The following is a 17,179-nucleotide window of genomic DNA, read 5'->3' as shown; positions in this document are numbered from 1 at the left end:
AATAAACAAGTGCTTGTTTGTTCCAAATTGCACGAGAAAAATCATGTGATTACGTGTTAATTATATACATGAAAAAATACGAGACAGCTCATCATAAGTAAGCATAAGCAAAGCGCGCGCATCAAGTGCAAAAATAATTTATTCAAACCGTGCGTTCGGTCAAAACAACCGCGTACGATCAAAACAATAGTATGTCATGATATCTTCACATCTTTAAGGCGCAAAAAAAGTTAAAAATCCGGCTAAACAGTTCAAGAAATTGTTCAGTCTGTGTCCAAATCACTTTTGGAAATGGAATCGTCGTTTCCGAGGTTTAACCATGTTTGTTTTTTCATTTCGGCGTTGGATCGCTCGAGCAAAGTGTTAAGCTGGGTTGGCTCGTAATTTTCGATTTCCTTGGCAGTTCCCTTCTCTAAACACCACTTTTCTAAACCGACAACCAAAAAGCAGTGCTTTTTACAGTGTTTTCGTTGTTTGAGCTGTTTTTCAGCTGCGGTGGCGAAAGAAAACCTACTTAAAACGCCGGCCATGTTTCGCTCGCAAATTTTCAAATTTTCAAATTCTGTTGCGACATCCAAGGCTCGCATTTGATTGGCTATCTGTGAGTTTCTTTGATTATTTACCAATCAGAATGTCTGGTTTGTTACTTTCTCTTTCTTTTAACTCTCTTCTGCACTGAATTACCTGAAAACTGCATCTATCTTAACCAATCAGAACTGAGTAATTTTTTCATGTATATTATTTAGTCATAAATTAAGACCAAGCAATTTCCCGGGCGTTTTGCTAATGAATTCACACCAGGAAGCAAGCCACTGTTGTGCAAATATATCTTATCATCAGACATAGTTTGATGCTACACTGGTTTGCAGATTTAATGAATATAACCGAAGAAGTTACAATTCATAGACCCAACATTTCGACACTCCTGTCTAGTGCCTTCATCAGGGGTGATCTAAACGCTGCAACAAGAGGTCTTTTTATATGATCACTAATTAGCGGCCTTTTTTTCTGACGAGGTGTAAATAAGCGTCAGGAAGCAGACGCCATCGTCACGATTTAAAGGAGCGTGGGCGGAGTTAATGTGCCAAGTCTCCAAAACAAAGGCGCTGTTGGTAACGCCGATTAGTGGTGATAATTTTAGAATCATCCCACCCAATTGTATGATTGGTTAGGCAACTATGCTCCGATAAAGCTGAATTTTCCTTTTTGCAAAGAAAAACCGCTTTTTGGTGCTCTTTTAACCGTGTACCAAACTGGCGTTTGATCTGTCCGATGTATTCGTTGTCACAGTCATTGCAAGGAATATCTTGTCATCATTCGTCATTTGTTCTTTATTTTGTATAAAGCTTTGACAGATGTGAGGGGTGGAAAATAGTTAAATACAACAATCTGCTGTTCATTCATCCATGAGTGCGCATATTGATCTATGAGTTTATCATGTCATGACTCGTTTGTCTCACTTCATTGCATCGAAGTTCCTTCATTCTTGAACTTTGCAAGCATTGCAAAGACAGCTACAGACATCTGATAGCTCAAATAGAGTTTTTTTTTTCGGTTTTTTGGGTTCTGTTTTAAGTTTTAGCTGAAGAGAAATTTATACAAGTCTTTCGCAATGGCTTAAAATATGGATTCGCATCATAAATCATACCCGGTTTTCTTTGCGGTTGCTTAAATGAAAAACAGACGCTAGTTTCAGTCCGTTGCTTTGGTTCAATGAGGTAGTGCTTGTTGCGAAAAATATTCTTTGTCATTAAAATTTGCCAACCGCGAAAACAAGGAACCTTCTGCGTCATCAGCCAATCATTCTTGTATCATTTGTTTTTTATTCGAGGCCTTTGTCGTATTTGTGACAAATAAAAGATACATACAGTTGGAGTACCATTCATTTTGGCGAAAGACCTCGATCAGGCTCCGCCAACTGAACCGAACGCATCGTCGTCTTTGAGATTTCGATTTTGAGTCAGAGACATTCCACATAGTACAATAATCTGTGTTACTCCAGAGATGAAGACGGTATTTTTGATGTTTCTGATTTTGATTGTTTTCAATTGCAACGCTGCAAGGATCCCATTACATGTAAAGCGCCAAGGTATGTAGAAGTCACACGCTTCACCGCCATTTTGTTACATTAACTAATTCAATTTAAGCAAAGTTGTTCGGCTCAAAGATCTGCTGGTTTAATTTGTGTTGTGTTAACAGTTCAAGAGATGTCTGTAGCCGTAGAGTGTAGCTCCTTGCTGAGCTTAAATATAGCCCTTTTACATTCATTTAGAGACTAAATACGAATTTGTTCGCCAAGTCTCACGCTTGGTTAGTTCCGGAGATCTCAACTGTTTGAAGCGAAGAGTTTTTAAGTTTTTTTAGAGCTAAAATCTAACCGATTTATTTCAAATACTAATTGATATTTGCGTTGCCTATCGAGTATCTGGCAGATAAAAAAAAAATTGTGATCAATGCTTTGTAGTCGGCTCAAAATTAATTTTTCTTAAGATCACCGATCAGGTTCTTAGTGCACATTTCAAAATGTAAAATTAAGGACTGGAAATTCGCGTCCTTTTTCGTTTGCTGATTGAAATTCAATCTCAAATGAGCAATGTGGGTTTCTAAAAACAGTTTCTGAAATCGTTCGCTGCTGCAACAAAATTGCACTTAACTTTTACCTGTTCACCTATTCGTTTTTGTTTTGTATTTTAACTGTCTTCTAATTGTAACAATGGATTTATTGTTCAATAGCTTGCGACTTCTGCGTTGACTATATGTTGGAGGATTGTGTTTGCCAGGACGTGGAATTCTGTAATAGTAATGATTGTGAAGTACCTGAGAAATGCAAAAATAAATGTGAGTAATGTCATTTATTCCTATTCTTCAGGGAGTTCGGCTCATGAAGACTTCCGATTTCGCATTCAGGTCTTCCGACAGTGAAATTTTTTAGCAAACACGTATACTACTAGGTTTACAATCAATCAATCACAGAAAAAATTGGTTTCTAGCTTGATATCCAACTCGAACTCGAATCCAAACTTGATGGTTCGTGCTTCACTGCACTTAGAAAGTTCCATGCGAGGCTTATTTCCCGAATTCCGTTAGTCTATCGGAAAATTGAAAGAAAACTCTTAAACGTAACGTTCATAAACATCTTCGCAGTCACAGATCAATGAAAATCCATTATGATGAAGGATCTAAAGAATCATAACACCAAAGGTTCGCTAACGGACTCCGTAATCACGTCTCGCTATTGGCTGTTTTGCTAACCAATCAGAAATAGTGATTTGAATACGTAACACGACTCAGACAAGCCAGCAAGTGGATAATGTTTCCCGATGTGAACTGCGCTCTTATACAATCAATTTATTTGCATTTCTAGGCGAGGTCAATAAGAGGGATAAAATTTTTCCGAAGTTTGCACGAAAACTCCGCCATAACAAGGGTAAGTTCTCTAAATATTTCTAACCGACTTTCAAGTAGCGATGAGAATAATTAATCCAAGATGAAATAAGAAAAATACCTACATGGATTAAAATTGATTTAAAAAACTATGGATCACTGATCTCCTCTATTATGATAAACAGATCTAGACATTAGAGGAACGCTTTGTTGCTTTACAATTCATTTTATCCTTCTGATTTGTTATTCATCTTTTAGTTCGCTGAAGACTGAAATAGAACTGAGGTTCCGCTGAGGCACTTGGTGCTATTTGCTGCATAAATGTATCTCTTTAGCATCGTAGCTGCACTTGTAGTAAATCGCTTCTAAGCAGTTAATATAAAGACACTGATGGACACAACGTCCATAAGAAGAGATCTTTGCATGTAACTAAGTCTGCGCTAATTTGTATAAGAGCACGTAGCTTCTTAATAAAGTTGGAAAAAGTATCGAACAGCGTGCAAATTTTTGTTTTGAAAATTTAGTTATAGTTACATAACATTAATGACAACAATTTAGTTACCTCTGAGCCGATCTGCGACTCGGAAACGATCGAAGTGGTTTGAATACTAACGCAAGTACGTCTGTCCTTTTTCACAGACCTAACCGAGCCTCCAAACACTCTAGTTCATCGGAATTTTGTGACTTCCAACTCGTTTTTTAATTGAGTTTACTGGTCAGTATCATTCCACGAGTTATGTTCTTTGATAAAAATACTTTTTTGAAAATACTCTCGAAGTCGAACCATTTAAAAGCGAAGGAATTTAATTCGGAAATGTGAACATGGTTATATAGTGTTGTGAGGGAAATGGCTGTGTGCGCTCATAATACCATCCGCGCAAATTAAGACTGACTATCCTTGCACAAAATAGAGCAAATTGCGTGAGTCATGCAGCGTTGGTGTTACTTTCATATGGGAAATGCTTCTTAAAATTGAATAGAAATTCATTGTTTGTATTCGTCCCTGTTGCGGAGCGTGCACATCCATCCATGTCCCCACATCCTTCCAACTGCCGCAGTCCACCGTCTCATAAAATTTCGCTCCCGTCTACTGTAGGACTGAGATCTCCCTCGTCGAACGCATCAGTAGAGTTCATGCATCGAGGAAAATTTCCACAAATTATTCACTTAGCTCATCGAAACCAAGAAAAAAAGATTAAATTGCTTGTGCTTTACGTGACTCGTTATTTAACAAGACTTATGCAAATTATATTGATTAAGTTGCAGTCCAATGAAGTTGAACGATAGATGCTTTCTTGATGTCATCAGAAGAATAGTGCTTTGTTCTTTTTTAAATTCGAATTCTTGCTTCCAGCCACACTGCAAAGTTTCCATTCCCATGATGAGGCTATAAACAAAGGTCTTACGCGGGTCCAATAGCGATTTTGGACGAACAGCTGGTACACTGTCTGCTTGGCTCACTAGAAGCTAGTTATCACAGCTGTCACTTGACATAAGAAGACTACGGCAGGAAATATGTTTCCAATGTCCTAAAGGCAAATGGCTATACAAAAAAATTTTCTCCGTAACTGCCAAAAACCAGTTACAAATAGTAACTCTCTTGATGAAAGGGAACCAGCGACTGGTTTTGCTGTTATTCCTTACATACAGGGTGTTACTGAACCCATCAAGAGAATTTTGAATAGCCACAACGTTAAAGTTGCTTAAGAACCTTTTCAGACTTTGGGGCATATTTTCGCCAAACCTAAGGATCCTGTCACGAAAGAACAACGAACCGACGCCATTTATTCTATTCCTTGCAATAACTGTGACAACGAATACATCGGACAGACCAAACGCCAGTTTGGTACGCGGTTAAAAGAGCACCAAAAAGCGGTTTTTCTTTGCAAAAAGGAAAATTCAGCTTTATCGGAGCATACTTGCCTAACCAACCATACAATTGGGTAGGATAATTCTAAAATTATCACCACTAATCGGCGTTACCACCAGCGCCTTTGTTTGGAGGCTTGGCACATTAACTCCGCCCACGCTCCTCTAAATCGTGACGATGGCGGTCTGCTTCCTGACGCTTATTTACACCTCGTCAGAAAAAAGGCCGCTAATTAGTGATCATATAAAAGGACCTCTTGTTGCAGCGTTTAGATCACCCCTGATGAAGGCACTAGACAGGAGTGTCGAAACGTTGGGTCTATGAATTGTAACTTCTTCGGCTACATTCATTAAATCTGCAAACCAGTGTAGCATCTAACTATGTCTGATGTTGTGGAACGTTAAACGGGTGAGCAAGGAACCCGCAAATGGCAAATTTGATCTGGTTTACTTACCCTTATTAAATTGCATTTTTCATCTTACTTAGGCTGAAATTTTGTTTCCTTGACGAAGGGTAAAGACCAATAGTACGATAAACGTACAAATCAATGTACATATCGCGGGTGATGAAGTATAAATTCCAATGTTAAAAACATACAAACATTATGGAAATTAATTGGGATAACAGAGTGTACCTTAAAGAAAAGTTTCGATAAATGTTTATTAAGGAAACGAATGAAAACTTGGGTTTTTGTGGTTTTCGTTTAGTTCTTCGATAGGACTTCCACAGTGTGCGGGAAAAAGAAGTAATAGCCTGCCATGCGAAAGCTCGAGTCTTGAGAGCGAGACATGTGAAGAACGCATATTGTTATAAATATTATTAGGGAAGCTGTTGTTTGTTTGGATTATTGCACATGTTCTTTGGTGCTGGAACTCTATAACTAGTTCGAATCTCAGAAGGCGCTAGTGGTATAAAGGAAGATCCCAAACTCTATATGCCGAGACTTCATTTAATGCACTGTTCCCTCAACCAAGCTAACTTGTCAGAGACCATTTACTACAAATTAGACGAGGGAAGTTCACGCGCCATTTCACGCGCCATTTTTCGAGAATATTTATCTTTTAGGCGCCATTGAAAATAACTGTACTGAAGCGAGAAAAATTAATTGTTTTTCTTCAGTTGAGCTATTTTCAAAAGCGGTCTTTGATTTCTCTCTTTTAAGTACGACGAATCCAATATTATATATAAATTTTAAACATGACCATGAACATTTCTATAACATTACAATTATCACTATCTCTGTTACTTTTAATTTAATATACTACTAGTTTTGAAGAGCGCAAACATTTAAAAATGTTATTGAAATAACAAAGCGTTCATTAAAGAGAACGTATTTATCATGAGGATTATATACTAAGCTGACTCCAGGAAAATCCCTATCAGAAATAAATTTTCTGTCGTTTGTCCATAGACGTTAACAGTTGTGACGGAGTGGCGCGCAAAGCAAGCGTGAAAATCGCGGGCTATGCAAATTCATTAATTAATCCGGTCGCAGTCTAGTGATTATGAACAAAAGACTTGCAGTATTTTGTTTTGAACTGTCAGAAATAAAACTAGTGCTAAGCCAGGTGTACGATTCATTTCACTTGCCTTATTGAATCAGAGCACTCTGCTGACTCGGCTGACTCGGCTTTATCCGATCTTGCTAAAAAAATTGAGAGAAAAGGAAAAAAAGTTATTATCGGTAGTGACCTCACGATGAAGTATGTGTGCGTTATATCTTTTATTTTGTATGTCGCTCTCTGCAACGGCGTAAAGTTTCCTTTCCAACAGAGGAATCGAGGTAAGAACTGTCTCATCCAAATATGTAAGTTATCAATGAGGTAAAATTATGGCCGATGCTATCAAAGAAACACTGTTTTCATTTTCTTCATTGTCTAAAACTTAAGGTCTAACTGTACTGCCCGTGAAAAAAATGTACAACTCGGAAGTTTTTTTTCTTTTATGTCAACTGACAGCCGTTTGCATAATAATTGTATATTTGTGCCAGCGCCTTTTTCCCGCCGAATAAAAAGTCCTCATCATCTCTTTCTTATCTCCGGCGCTAGTTACGCACTAGTCCCTCAACATGGGATTGGTTGCGAAAACGTGAAAAGTAAGGTGAAAATCACAGTGATTTAGAATCTTATCACTGAAATTCTTTCAATCAAGGATTAGTGGTTCCTGAAGGGCAATATATTCTCAATTCGGTCGTCAGAGCACGGCTCAACTGGGCACTGAGGTCAACTTATAAAGGCATGAATCTTTTTAAAAACTGAAACGTATCATTCACAAAGGTGGCGCTGATGTCAAAGGATACGATGAAGAAGTGAATGCTATGATGGAATTGACTATGCCAAAGCCTATAGCAGATGAACGAGAAGAAGGTTAGAAATTAAAACCTGAGTAGGCTCGAGTTAAACCTTTTTACTCGCATTGAAGAATTAGATTATCACAAATATTTTTGTTATCGTGATTGGATTTTTTTTTTTCAGTAATCATAAAATTCAGAGTCGAGGAGACCAAATTTTTATAATTTTTACAACTAACTTTCTTGGTTCCGAATCCAAACAGGGTAAAAAAGTGACGGAAAACAAGTGACTGTGTATCATTGCTTGTATAACTATGTCAAGAATCTCACACCAATAATCAGTGTTACTATATACCACACAAGTGAATGGTACTTTTTGTGCGTACTGATTGGCTAGTTCGGAAGTGAATAGTTAGTGCAATTCGCCTCTAAGAAGCCGAAAAGAAAAAACTGCCCGTCAAAAGTTTAATTTCCTACAATTTTTCGGTATATTGAACGAATCAAACTAGTTTTTTGGTATTGCTTGATGTACCACCGAGGAGACTCATCTCTTGTCCCACGTCGGAGACTGGTAATTTAAACACATTTGAAAAATAAAGTTAATGTTTTTATATGCATTTTATTCAGAGTCACCTGAAGGTGAAATCGTAGTTGAGGAGACCATAGCCCCTGTTACTGCTAACCTTCTTGGCTCCGAATCCAACCCAGGTAAAATGTCGAAAACGAACACTTGTATATTCAAGTCCGTATAACTAAACCAAGCTTTGCCAATTAACCAGGAATCAGTAATCTACCAGAGAAAATATAATCCCAAAGAATCCAAAATATGGTTCATATCGTGTAAGTCATGTAAGATCTCCTATTGCTAAAGATTTTGGTAAAATGTCGAAAACGAACACTTGTATATTCAAGTCCGTATAACTAAACCAAGCTTTGCCAATTAACCAGGAATCAGAAATCTACCAGAGAAAATATAATCCCAAAGAATCCAAAATATGGTTCATACCGTGTAAGTCATGTAAGATCTCCTATTGCTAAAGATTTTGGGGGAAGGGTCGCTTCCATAGAATTTCAAAAGCAATGTCCATTTTCATTACATGACATGGCTACCCTTTTTTTCTTTGTTATTTAGAGATCTCAGCATAAGCCGTTAGCCGTAAAAGCAATCACCCCATTAAGGTCCTCTCATACCAGCATTCATTTACACGATAACTGTTAAGAAATCGCTCATGTAATGATACATTGCAGATGAAAATCGCACAGGCCTGAATTAAGTAGTGTTCACAACTGCGAAGATCGCTTTCGCATTCAATTGCAGATAAAAATGTTTTGGATATTTGTTTTTAATTAGCTTGCGACTACTGTCGTGGTATGTTTGGAGGCTGTTACTGTGAAGATGTGGAATGGTGCCGAGGAATACCATGTGAAGTTAAGCAGGAGTGTGATGAAAAATGTAAGTTATATCAAAATCAAAGCCTCAGTTAGCGGCCACCTTCCATCTATCAAAGTCGTGAAGTTACCTTACATCTTGTATTGAAGCGAGATTTGACGAACAAGAGAATGAGTGTTAAGCAAAGTCCTTTTTCAAAGGGAATTTTTCCTTGCGTTATGTAGATTCGGGGTATCTGGTGTGAGACAGTAAATATATGTGTGCGCGCAGATACGGAATTTTTCTTCGAGTGTTAGACTCGAGATATCTATTTGAACAATAGAAGAGCAGTTCTATATCTTCATGTAACCGTTTATTATTTTGTTTATTGTATAAAAGCCGTGGGCCTTTGCCGATAAGAAAGATCGACTCTATCAACGTTGAACGCAATATATCACATTCATTCATCAACCTGACAGAGAAGTGCAAAAAGCCAGTGACGCGTCAGCCGATGGTTATGGCGTTTCTGTTTATTACTTTATTACTGTTTTTGCGTTTCAGGTCCCATAGAGTGAAAATTTCAAGGCTCAAGGTTGTTTTTTTCTTTCAAAGTAGACAGATGCAAGTGAAACCATGACACAATTTCGTAGTCACCTAATTTATTTGGTTTTAGTAATTTTGGATCTCAAAATACTACAAGTGTACAAAATGTAGTTTTGCGAAGTGCTTGGGATGTTTTTTTTTTGCTGTAATTTACAATTACAACCAGTAATTTTCTTTCTTTGACTACTGTTTACTTTCAGTTGTGCTGAGAGTCCTTCGCGCCCAATAACAGACTTGCCTCTGACAAATCCAGAAATTGCCGAGTCTTTCGGCTTTGTGCAATAAGCTTGATTTGCGGCGGACAAATCGGAGTTAACCGAGTCTTTCGGTCAAAATGCTAAACTTACACCGTCTTCTGAGCATCGGTGAAATTATTTCTGTATTAACTTCTGTATAACACAAATGAGTCAAGACAGCTTTTAAGCACAAAACAGCACTCTCCGCGCCTTTCACACTTTGATGGTCGCGTGGACTCCGACCGAAGAAACTCTAAAACTCTGAGAATAATCCAACATCAAAGCAAACGAGTTAGAAGCTCAACTTTTTCATGTATTTGATATCTGGTTATACTTTAATTATGCTGCAAGTTCTTTGCTTTAAGTTCTCACGTTAGCTGACTGAGCTGTGGACCCTCCGCCGCCTTCGATCGAGACTTCACACAACCGTTTCTCTTTTGACGGATTCTGATCACCTTTTAAACTCAAAACTACCTTTAATTGTTAGAAAGATGCTATACACAATTACCGTTGGACTTAGAAACGCGTCTCGACGCGGACGCTTAACTCGAAATCTCGACAAGGACAAAGCTCGTGTCAAAGACGCCGATCCCAAAAGTCCTCGCGCGCGTGTCTTTTTGCTGGCCGCCCATGACCATTTGCGGGAAAAACGTTGATACCTTGCGGCCGTGCAAGCGATCAAATCGAGATTTTTTCTGGTTATGATCTACCGAAAATACCTACATTCTCTCTTCTCAAGTCTCCCTCTATATTACGCGGGGAGTCCTAAGGTGCTTCCTCGGGTTTTTGGCCCTCTGGGGCCAAAAAACCCTGCGGGGGCAATTACAACACTATATACGCGTGGCACACGCATTGCTGACGCTTCTGCTGAATTAAACCAAGCGCATGTATTCTTATCAAACAATATGGAAAGTTTGGCCCCTTTATGCTCTCAAGATTATTTCAAAGCCTTTTTTTCTCAGCAAGGAATATTACAACTATTACGAAGCATTTTCGCAGTCGAAGCAGGAGCCGAAGAGACTCCAACGGCACTTGCACTTAAATACATTTGGTTTCTTGACCAACACAATGCACATCAAGACTATGATGAAGACTCCTCCTCCTAACACACCAACGGTGGCAGCAATGCTGTAAAAAAATAAAAAGGTTAAAATAAAGCATTTCCCTATCACCGAGTAAGGGCACAGACAATATGCGGAAAATCTGATATTAGCAGAAAAAAAGTCGATGATGAAATGGAGAAAATTTTTTTTTCGTGTTGTCACAAGCGTAGGACAAAGAAACTATTCTGTCTAGCACTTCCCATAAGGGGTCAAATCTTAGACCTTCAGATTCAGTTGGCGCTTCGATGCTCTACTTCTGAGTTACAGAAATTCTATGGTGAACGAGACAGATTCTGGGTTAACATGTTACTGTTAGGATCAATTATGTCTTTCTCTAAACATCCGACATCTTTCTCTAAAAAAAATCTGTTTTTAATAACGACTGATGTTCAATTCAGTGAAAGGTCCAGTTTTGAATATCAGCTGCGTAAGGCTACTAAATCTGCTGGGAATAGTGGTCTAGAAATTCAAAGAAGACATAGGCTTATTTTTAGGTTACTCGTTCGAAGATCTTAAAGGCTCCACCTTAAGGGGATGTCTGTTTTGAATGAATAATGCATTTCTAACAAAACTTTGGTATTGTATTTAACCACAAGTTTTCAAAAACACTAGAAATACAGCTCTTTCAACGTTGAGGGTATCCTTCTCCGAAACTTACTGATTACTTTATAAGTCGCGTGGAATCCTTTTCGATTTGTGCTTGAGTCAGCCTCAAACTCCACCCACATAAACCGCCCGGTAGATATCAACGTCGATGGTTTGTCGTCTCCACAAAACTCGTCCAGCTCAGACGCACTCTTATCCTTACCGTCTCTGACTTCAACATGATCACACGTGCATATTGATGATATGAAACAGTCCTCCAGTTCAAAATCGTCAAATGTAAGTTCAACAAGATGATTTTCAGGAACTTCAATGACCCATGTGCAGGTCACACTGTTTGGATATTCCTTTGGATAGCCAGGGCTAGAGAAGTTGCCCACTTTGCCTTTCAATAAACCATTTCTTGGGCATTCACTGTCAGCTAAATAAGAAAATTAAAAGACTAAGTTTTAATCCAAAACAAATTCCTCTGACTTTAAGTCAGAACTAGATTTTTAAGAAATAACTTCAATACTTGTCGTTTCTTCATCCTACATACATTCGAACTGAAGGTCGAATTTTTTTCCTTGAAACGTCTCAAAGGAACAAAAACTAAGCGAAAAAAAAAACTGTATCAAAAACGACGCGAATCGTATCTTATTTTTTTATTAGTTAGATTCTATTTGCAATCACTTACAAACTGCCACAAAGGAAGCGTTAAATCCTTTCTCAGTTGTCTTTGAGTCACTGTCGAACTCCACCCACATATATCGACCAGAGGATCCAAGTGGAGTTGGTTTCTCGTTTCCGCAATGCTTCTTCAAGGAGGGCGAATTTTCCGTTTGCCCATCTCTCACCTCAACGTGGTCACAAGTGCAAATCGACGAAATTGCGCAATCCTCCAGTTTAAATGTATTGAATGTTAATTGAACTTGGTAGCCTTCAGGAACCTCTATAATCCACGTGCATGTAACACTGTTTGGGTAGTTTAAAGGATATTGTGGACTTGAGAAACTGCCATTTGTCCCTTGCAATACTCCTCTTGTTGGACATTCATTCACAGCTAAAGGGAAATATATTAGACGGGATGACTGTAATGGATTACTTTAATGAATTCTGAATTGCTTTTTTCAAGGTTTAAGAATAGACAATTTTGAAGTGTACAGAAAGGAATAAGGGGGAATAAAAGTATAGAAAACAACCGCGTCTGCATTAAACAGATTAGTTACAGAATCCATACAAGACAGCAGCACATAAAGAATGAGGACCCTCGTTAGGGCAGAAGCAAAACTAAAGCACAGCGAGATATGCCTCTTGGAAAATGGATCAATTCATGCTGGGCTCATTGTTACACGGCTCAACTGAGATGAAAGTATAAATCAAACTAAGGTTGATTTTAATATTTGATTTTTTTTTCCAAAGAGAGAAAGCGCTCCTTTCTACTGGACACTTACATAGAGCGTTAAAGATTGCATGGAATCCATTGCGTGTCGTCTTAGAGTCACTTTCAAACTCGATCCACATGAATCGCCCCGATGACCGCAAGTGGGAGGGTTTCTTGTCGCCACAAGACCTTTCCAAGGAGTTGCCAGTTGCATCTCGACCATCCCTGACTTCCACATGATCACATGTGCACACAGAAGGGATTGTGCAAGTCTCCAGTTGAAAAGATTGAAATTCAAGTCGTACGCGATAGCCTTCAGGAACCTCTATTATCCATGTGCACTTCACACTGTCTGGATAGCTTAGAGGATATTCTGGACTTGAGATACTACCATTTGTACCTCTCAGTATATAACCGTCTCTTGGGCAGTCACTCTCAGCTGAAATCAGTACAAATGCAATGCCGGGTCGAATGAAAAAGTATCACTGTTGGTGAAACACTTCAAACCATTCATTCTTTTTCTTTTTTTCTTCGCTCTAATTTTACATAGGAGGAGTAAATTTACAGATCCTATCTTAACCGCTGTGGTACCTTTAAGGAATAATTGCAGCTTAATCATTTCATTTCTAGCATTGTTCGGGAATGATTGTTTAGGAGATTTTTCTTCCATAAATTGGCCAGCATGTAAGATTCCTATAATCCCATAATCCCTGTAAATGTTAAGTAAATAGAAAGTAACTGACACTGATGAAAAGTTGCTCCAATTTTGAGTAATGTTACATCCAGTCAGGCTGGAAAGGAGCTGACAAAAGGGGGTATCTGCGTCGGTTGGAGAGTATGGCAGCTGAGCTGAAAACGTAAATTGGCCACCGTAAAGAGTTAAAAGGCTGACGTTTTGAGCGTTAGCCCTTCGTCAGAGCGATTGCGAAGGGCTAACGCTCTGATTGCGAACAGCTAACGCTCTGAGGAAGGGCTAACGCTCGAAACGTCAGCCTTTTAACTCTTTACGGTGGCCAATTTACGTTTTCAACTCAGTTTTTAACACTAAATTACCTGGAAAGGAGTTGGCCTGGTTTATCTATTCTAAAAGTTCTCATCACTTTGGGATAGACAAGTTGAAACTTTACCTGCAGGAATTTTTAAGAAAATTTATTGCGCGAACCTTTTTTATCTTAAGAAACGTTTGGAAGTTCACTATCATCTTTATATCGTTTCCTTATGGCCACCAGCTGTAGTATTTTTATCTTTCCCCGTGCGATTACAATTTCCTTATTACAATTGTTTGCGACCTTTTCCCATTGCACCGATACATCTCACTACGTATTACATTATTTTAAAGTTAGATAACTTTTAGCGTACGTCAACATAGTATACTTACGAACAGCTTTGAAGGTGACAGAAAATCCTTGCCCTCCTGTTAAAGAGTCACTTTCAAACTCCACCCATAGTGTTTGACCTGACGATCGCAGTATGGTTGGTGAGTGGTCTCCACAAAGCTTCGCTAAAGACTGTGAGCTTTCATCTCGACCATCTCTCACTTGGACATGGTCGCACGAGCACACAGAAGGGAGAGTACACGTCTCCAGTCGAAATGAATCAAATCGCAGCCGCACCTGGAAGCCTTCAGGAACCTGTATTATCCAGGTGCACTTGACACTGTTTGGGTAACGTACGGGAAAACGTGGAGTGGTTAAGCTGCCATTTGTACCACTTAATATTTTACCCCTCGGGCATTCACTTGCATCTGAAAGGAAACAAAAAGAGGGAAAAACTGCACATCTCACTCGTGAGCCATCGAGTTGAAAACTCGAAGAGAAATTCCATATCTACGCGCGTCCATGTTTTAATCCCTATAAAATAATAGCGAGCGATTTTTTTAAATTCTTTATACGCTACTTCACTTTTCCAAAGATAAAACTTACTATATGCTTATTTTCATGTGCATTTGATTTTAAAGGCAACGTATACAAACAATGAACCAGCTATTCTAAATGATTATGCAACGGTTTGAATTAAGGAGAAACTTGAATCTCACATACCCACTGCTATGTACGTTGCCAAGAAACCTTGTGCGTTACTAAAGAAGTCTGAATCGAACTCAACCCACATGAATCTTCCAGATGACATAATTGCACCGGGATTTTCGTCTCCGCAATATTTCGCTAATTTCGGAGAATTGACATTTGGTCCATCTCGTATCTCCACATGATCACAGCTGCAGGTCGGTGAAGGGATTGCGCACTTTTCCATTACAAACACATCAAAACTCAGATGCACAACTTGCTCTTGGGGAACTTCTATAATCCACCTGCAAGTCTCTCTGTTTGGATAGTTTGATGGGTAGTTAGGACTAGAGAAACTTCCTGTTGTACCATTGACAGTGATACCGGCCTCACTACATTGTCCTCTTACCGAGGATAACAGGGTAAAAACTGGAAAGAAAAACAGTGTTACTTTCCAGTATGGTTTCCGTTGATGAGCTGTCTTTTGATATCAAAATTTAAGATAGGGTCAAATTTGTAATGTTCAGTAGTATAAGAGTTAGTTTCCCTCTTATATCATTCAAACCTTTGACAAACTTGATTGCGATAAACAGCATTCGAATCAAGTGGTTAAGTGGTATGGAGTTGGATATGAGCCTAATTAAGGGCTGCTAGTTGGACAGATGTGGCCAAAACAGTGGACATATATTAAGCATATATGCATATTTTCATGTGCATTTGATTTTCAAGGCAACGTATACAAACAATGAACCAGCTATTATAAATGATTATGCATCGGTTTGAATCCAAACTGAAACGAAGCAGAATGAGCTTGGAAGAACAGAAAAGCATATCCAGTAAATGAGGGAGAGCCTGAATAAGCCAATCACCAACAGATTACGAGAAAAGCACTCAATCCGGAAGTCACACTGTCTCTATTAGTAAATTACTAATAAGATAACTGAGTTAAATAGGGTAATTAAGTATTATCAACTGAGTTGATAACGTAAATTGGCCACCGTAAAGAGTTCCAAAGCTGACGTTTCGAGTGTTAGCCCTTCGAGGGGCGATAAAGAGCTAGCGCGCGAAACGTTAGCTTTGTAATGCTTTAATGAAGGTGGCCAATTTACGTTATCAACTCAGTTTATAATTCTAAATTACCTTGTTATACTCTCCCACCAACGCAGCACCACGGTTTCTTTAGAAACTTACCCCCTTTATTGTCTAAGTTAAACGCCTAGCTGTTTCTATCAGACTCTATTTTTAAATCATTTATCAACAAATAAATATAAAATTAAACCAAGATGTGAAGATATGCGGAAATTAAGTCAGGTTCGAAAACAAAGTACTTGGATGGTGGCTGAACAAGTCAGACCGAGCACAACTTCCTATTGTAATGCAAAATATTTGTTTAAGACTGTTATCATGACAACTTAAGAAAACATTTACAAAATGAATTCCAAGCAGCCTACTGCTTGGTAGAAGTCTGAGTTTAAAGCTCTGAGTCAAAGAGGAACTCCTAGCTTCTGTTTGACTGAATAAAAAATGGAAAATGACTCGATATTTTATTGCTAAAGGCTTTTTCTGGTTTCATTTGGCACGTGCTTTGCCAGATTTGCTTACTTCCCCTTATAGATCATAAGCTGCTGCTTTGTTACGCGAATGAGCACTTTTTCTTACATTTTAAACGAGACTAATGCCTGACCTGTAGAAAGTAAGATAGCATGTATGTATTGCCTCGGAATTTAACAAACCGATTTACAATCGAACCTCCACAAATCAACTTAATCATAACAACGCATGTTTCTAGATCTGGCTGAAGTATCTCTTTGAGGTAAATGAGCAGGGAACTTGAATAGAAATTAATGCTGTATTTCGATAAGTCAAAGATCGTACCAAGATGTCAATACTCAGAGCAGAACTGTTCCAGAATTGCTCCTCACGAGCTCTTATCTCCTTCCACCTTCCCTTCGCTATGATAAAGAATTACTTACCAGAAAAAACGATAATCACAGCAATGTAGCAGAGCTTTCTTGACACCATTCTGTCAAATACTTGAAAAAACTGCTCAAGAAAGTTTTCGTCAGCTACTTATCCACTCCACAATAGAATATATTGACGTAATTCGCTCTATAGTTTTCCCACACAGCACTTGGTATTGATTCTTCGTTTTTAAGTGTTTTTATGTGGAAAGTGATTGTAGGGTCAAAAGGTAAAGTTCGACGTATTACAGGTCCCTGGGAAAAAAATTTTAAAAGGTTACCAATGTTTCGGTGACGTCTGATTTTCTACAATGCACCAAATCAGACGTCACCAAATTCAGAGATGGAAAACCTGCTATAAGTTGAAGAACTGTGGTACTTGATGCAGTTTGTA

At 38.5% G+C, this 17,179-nt stretch overlaps 2 protein-coding genes across 2 annotated transcripts; one reads left to right on the top strand and one right to left on the bottom strand.

Annotated features, from left to right (window-relative positions):
- The first annotated feature begins 6,812 nt into the window (after positions 1–6,812).
- Positions 6,813–9,699, top strand: LOC131771591 (uncharacterized). The gene is made up of 5 exons (XM_059087405.2): positions 6,813–7,037; positions 7,531–7,620; positions 8,172–8,252; positions 8,896–8,997; positions 9,475–9,699. Exons 1-5 carry the CDS (start codon positions 6,953–6,955, stop codon positions 9,486–9,488), a joined length of 372 nt encoding a protein of 123 aa, XP_058943388.1. The 5' UTR covers positions 6,813–6,952; the 3' UTR covers positions 9,489–9,699.
- A 47-nt stretch (positions 9,700–9,746) lies between these two features.
- LOC131771587 (tolloid-like protein 2) lies at positions 9,747–16,846 on the bottom strand. The gene is made up of 6 exons (XM_066161708.1): positions 16,798–16,846; positions 14,861–15,253; positions 14,200–14,565; positions 12,135–12,500; positions 11,510–11,879; positions 9,747–10,955 (listed from the first exon to the last, which is right to left on the bottom strand). Exons 1-6 carry the CDS (start codon positions 16,844–16,846, stop codon positions 10,733–10,735), a joined length of 1,767 nt encoding a protein of 588 aa, XP_066017805.1. The 3' UTR covers positions 9,747–10,732.
- Positions 16,847–17,179: the final 333 nt, after the last annotated feature.

The sequence above is a fragment of the Pocillopora verrucosa genome, chromosome 1 (assembly GCF_036669915.1).
Source record: "Pocillopora verrucosa isolate sample1 chromosome 1, ASM3666991v2, whole genome shotgun sequence".
NCBI classification, from domain to species: Eukaryota; Metazoa; Cnidaria; class Anthozoa; order Scleractinia; family Pocilloporidae; genus Pocillopora; species Pocillopora verrucosa.
Note: the sequence above shows the minus strand (reverse complement) of the source record. Positions and strands in the feature narration are given on the sequence as shown.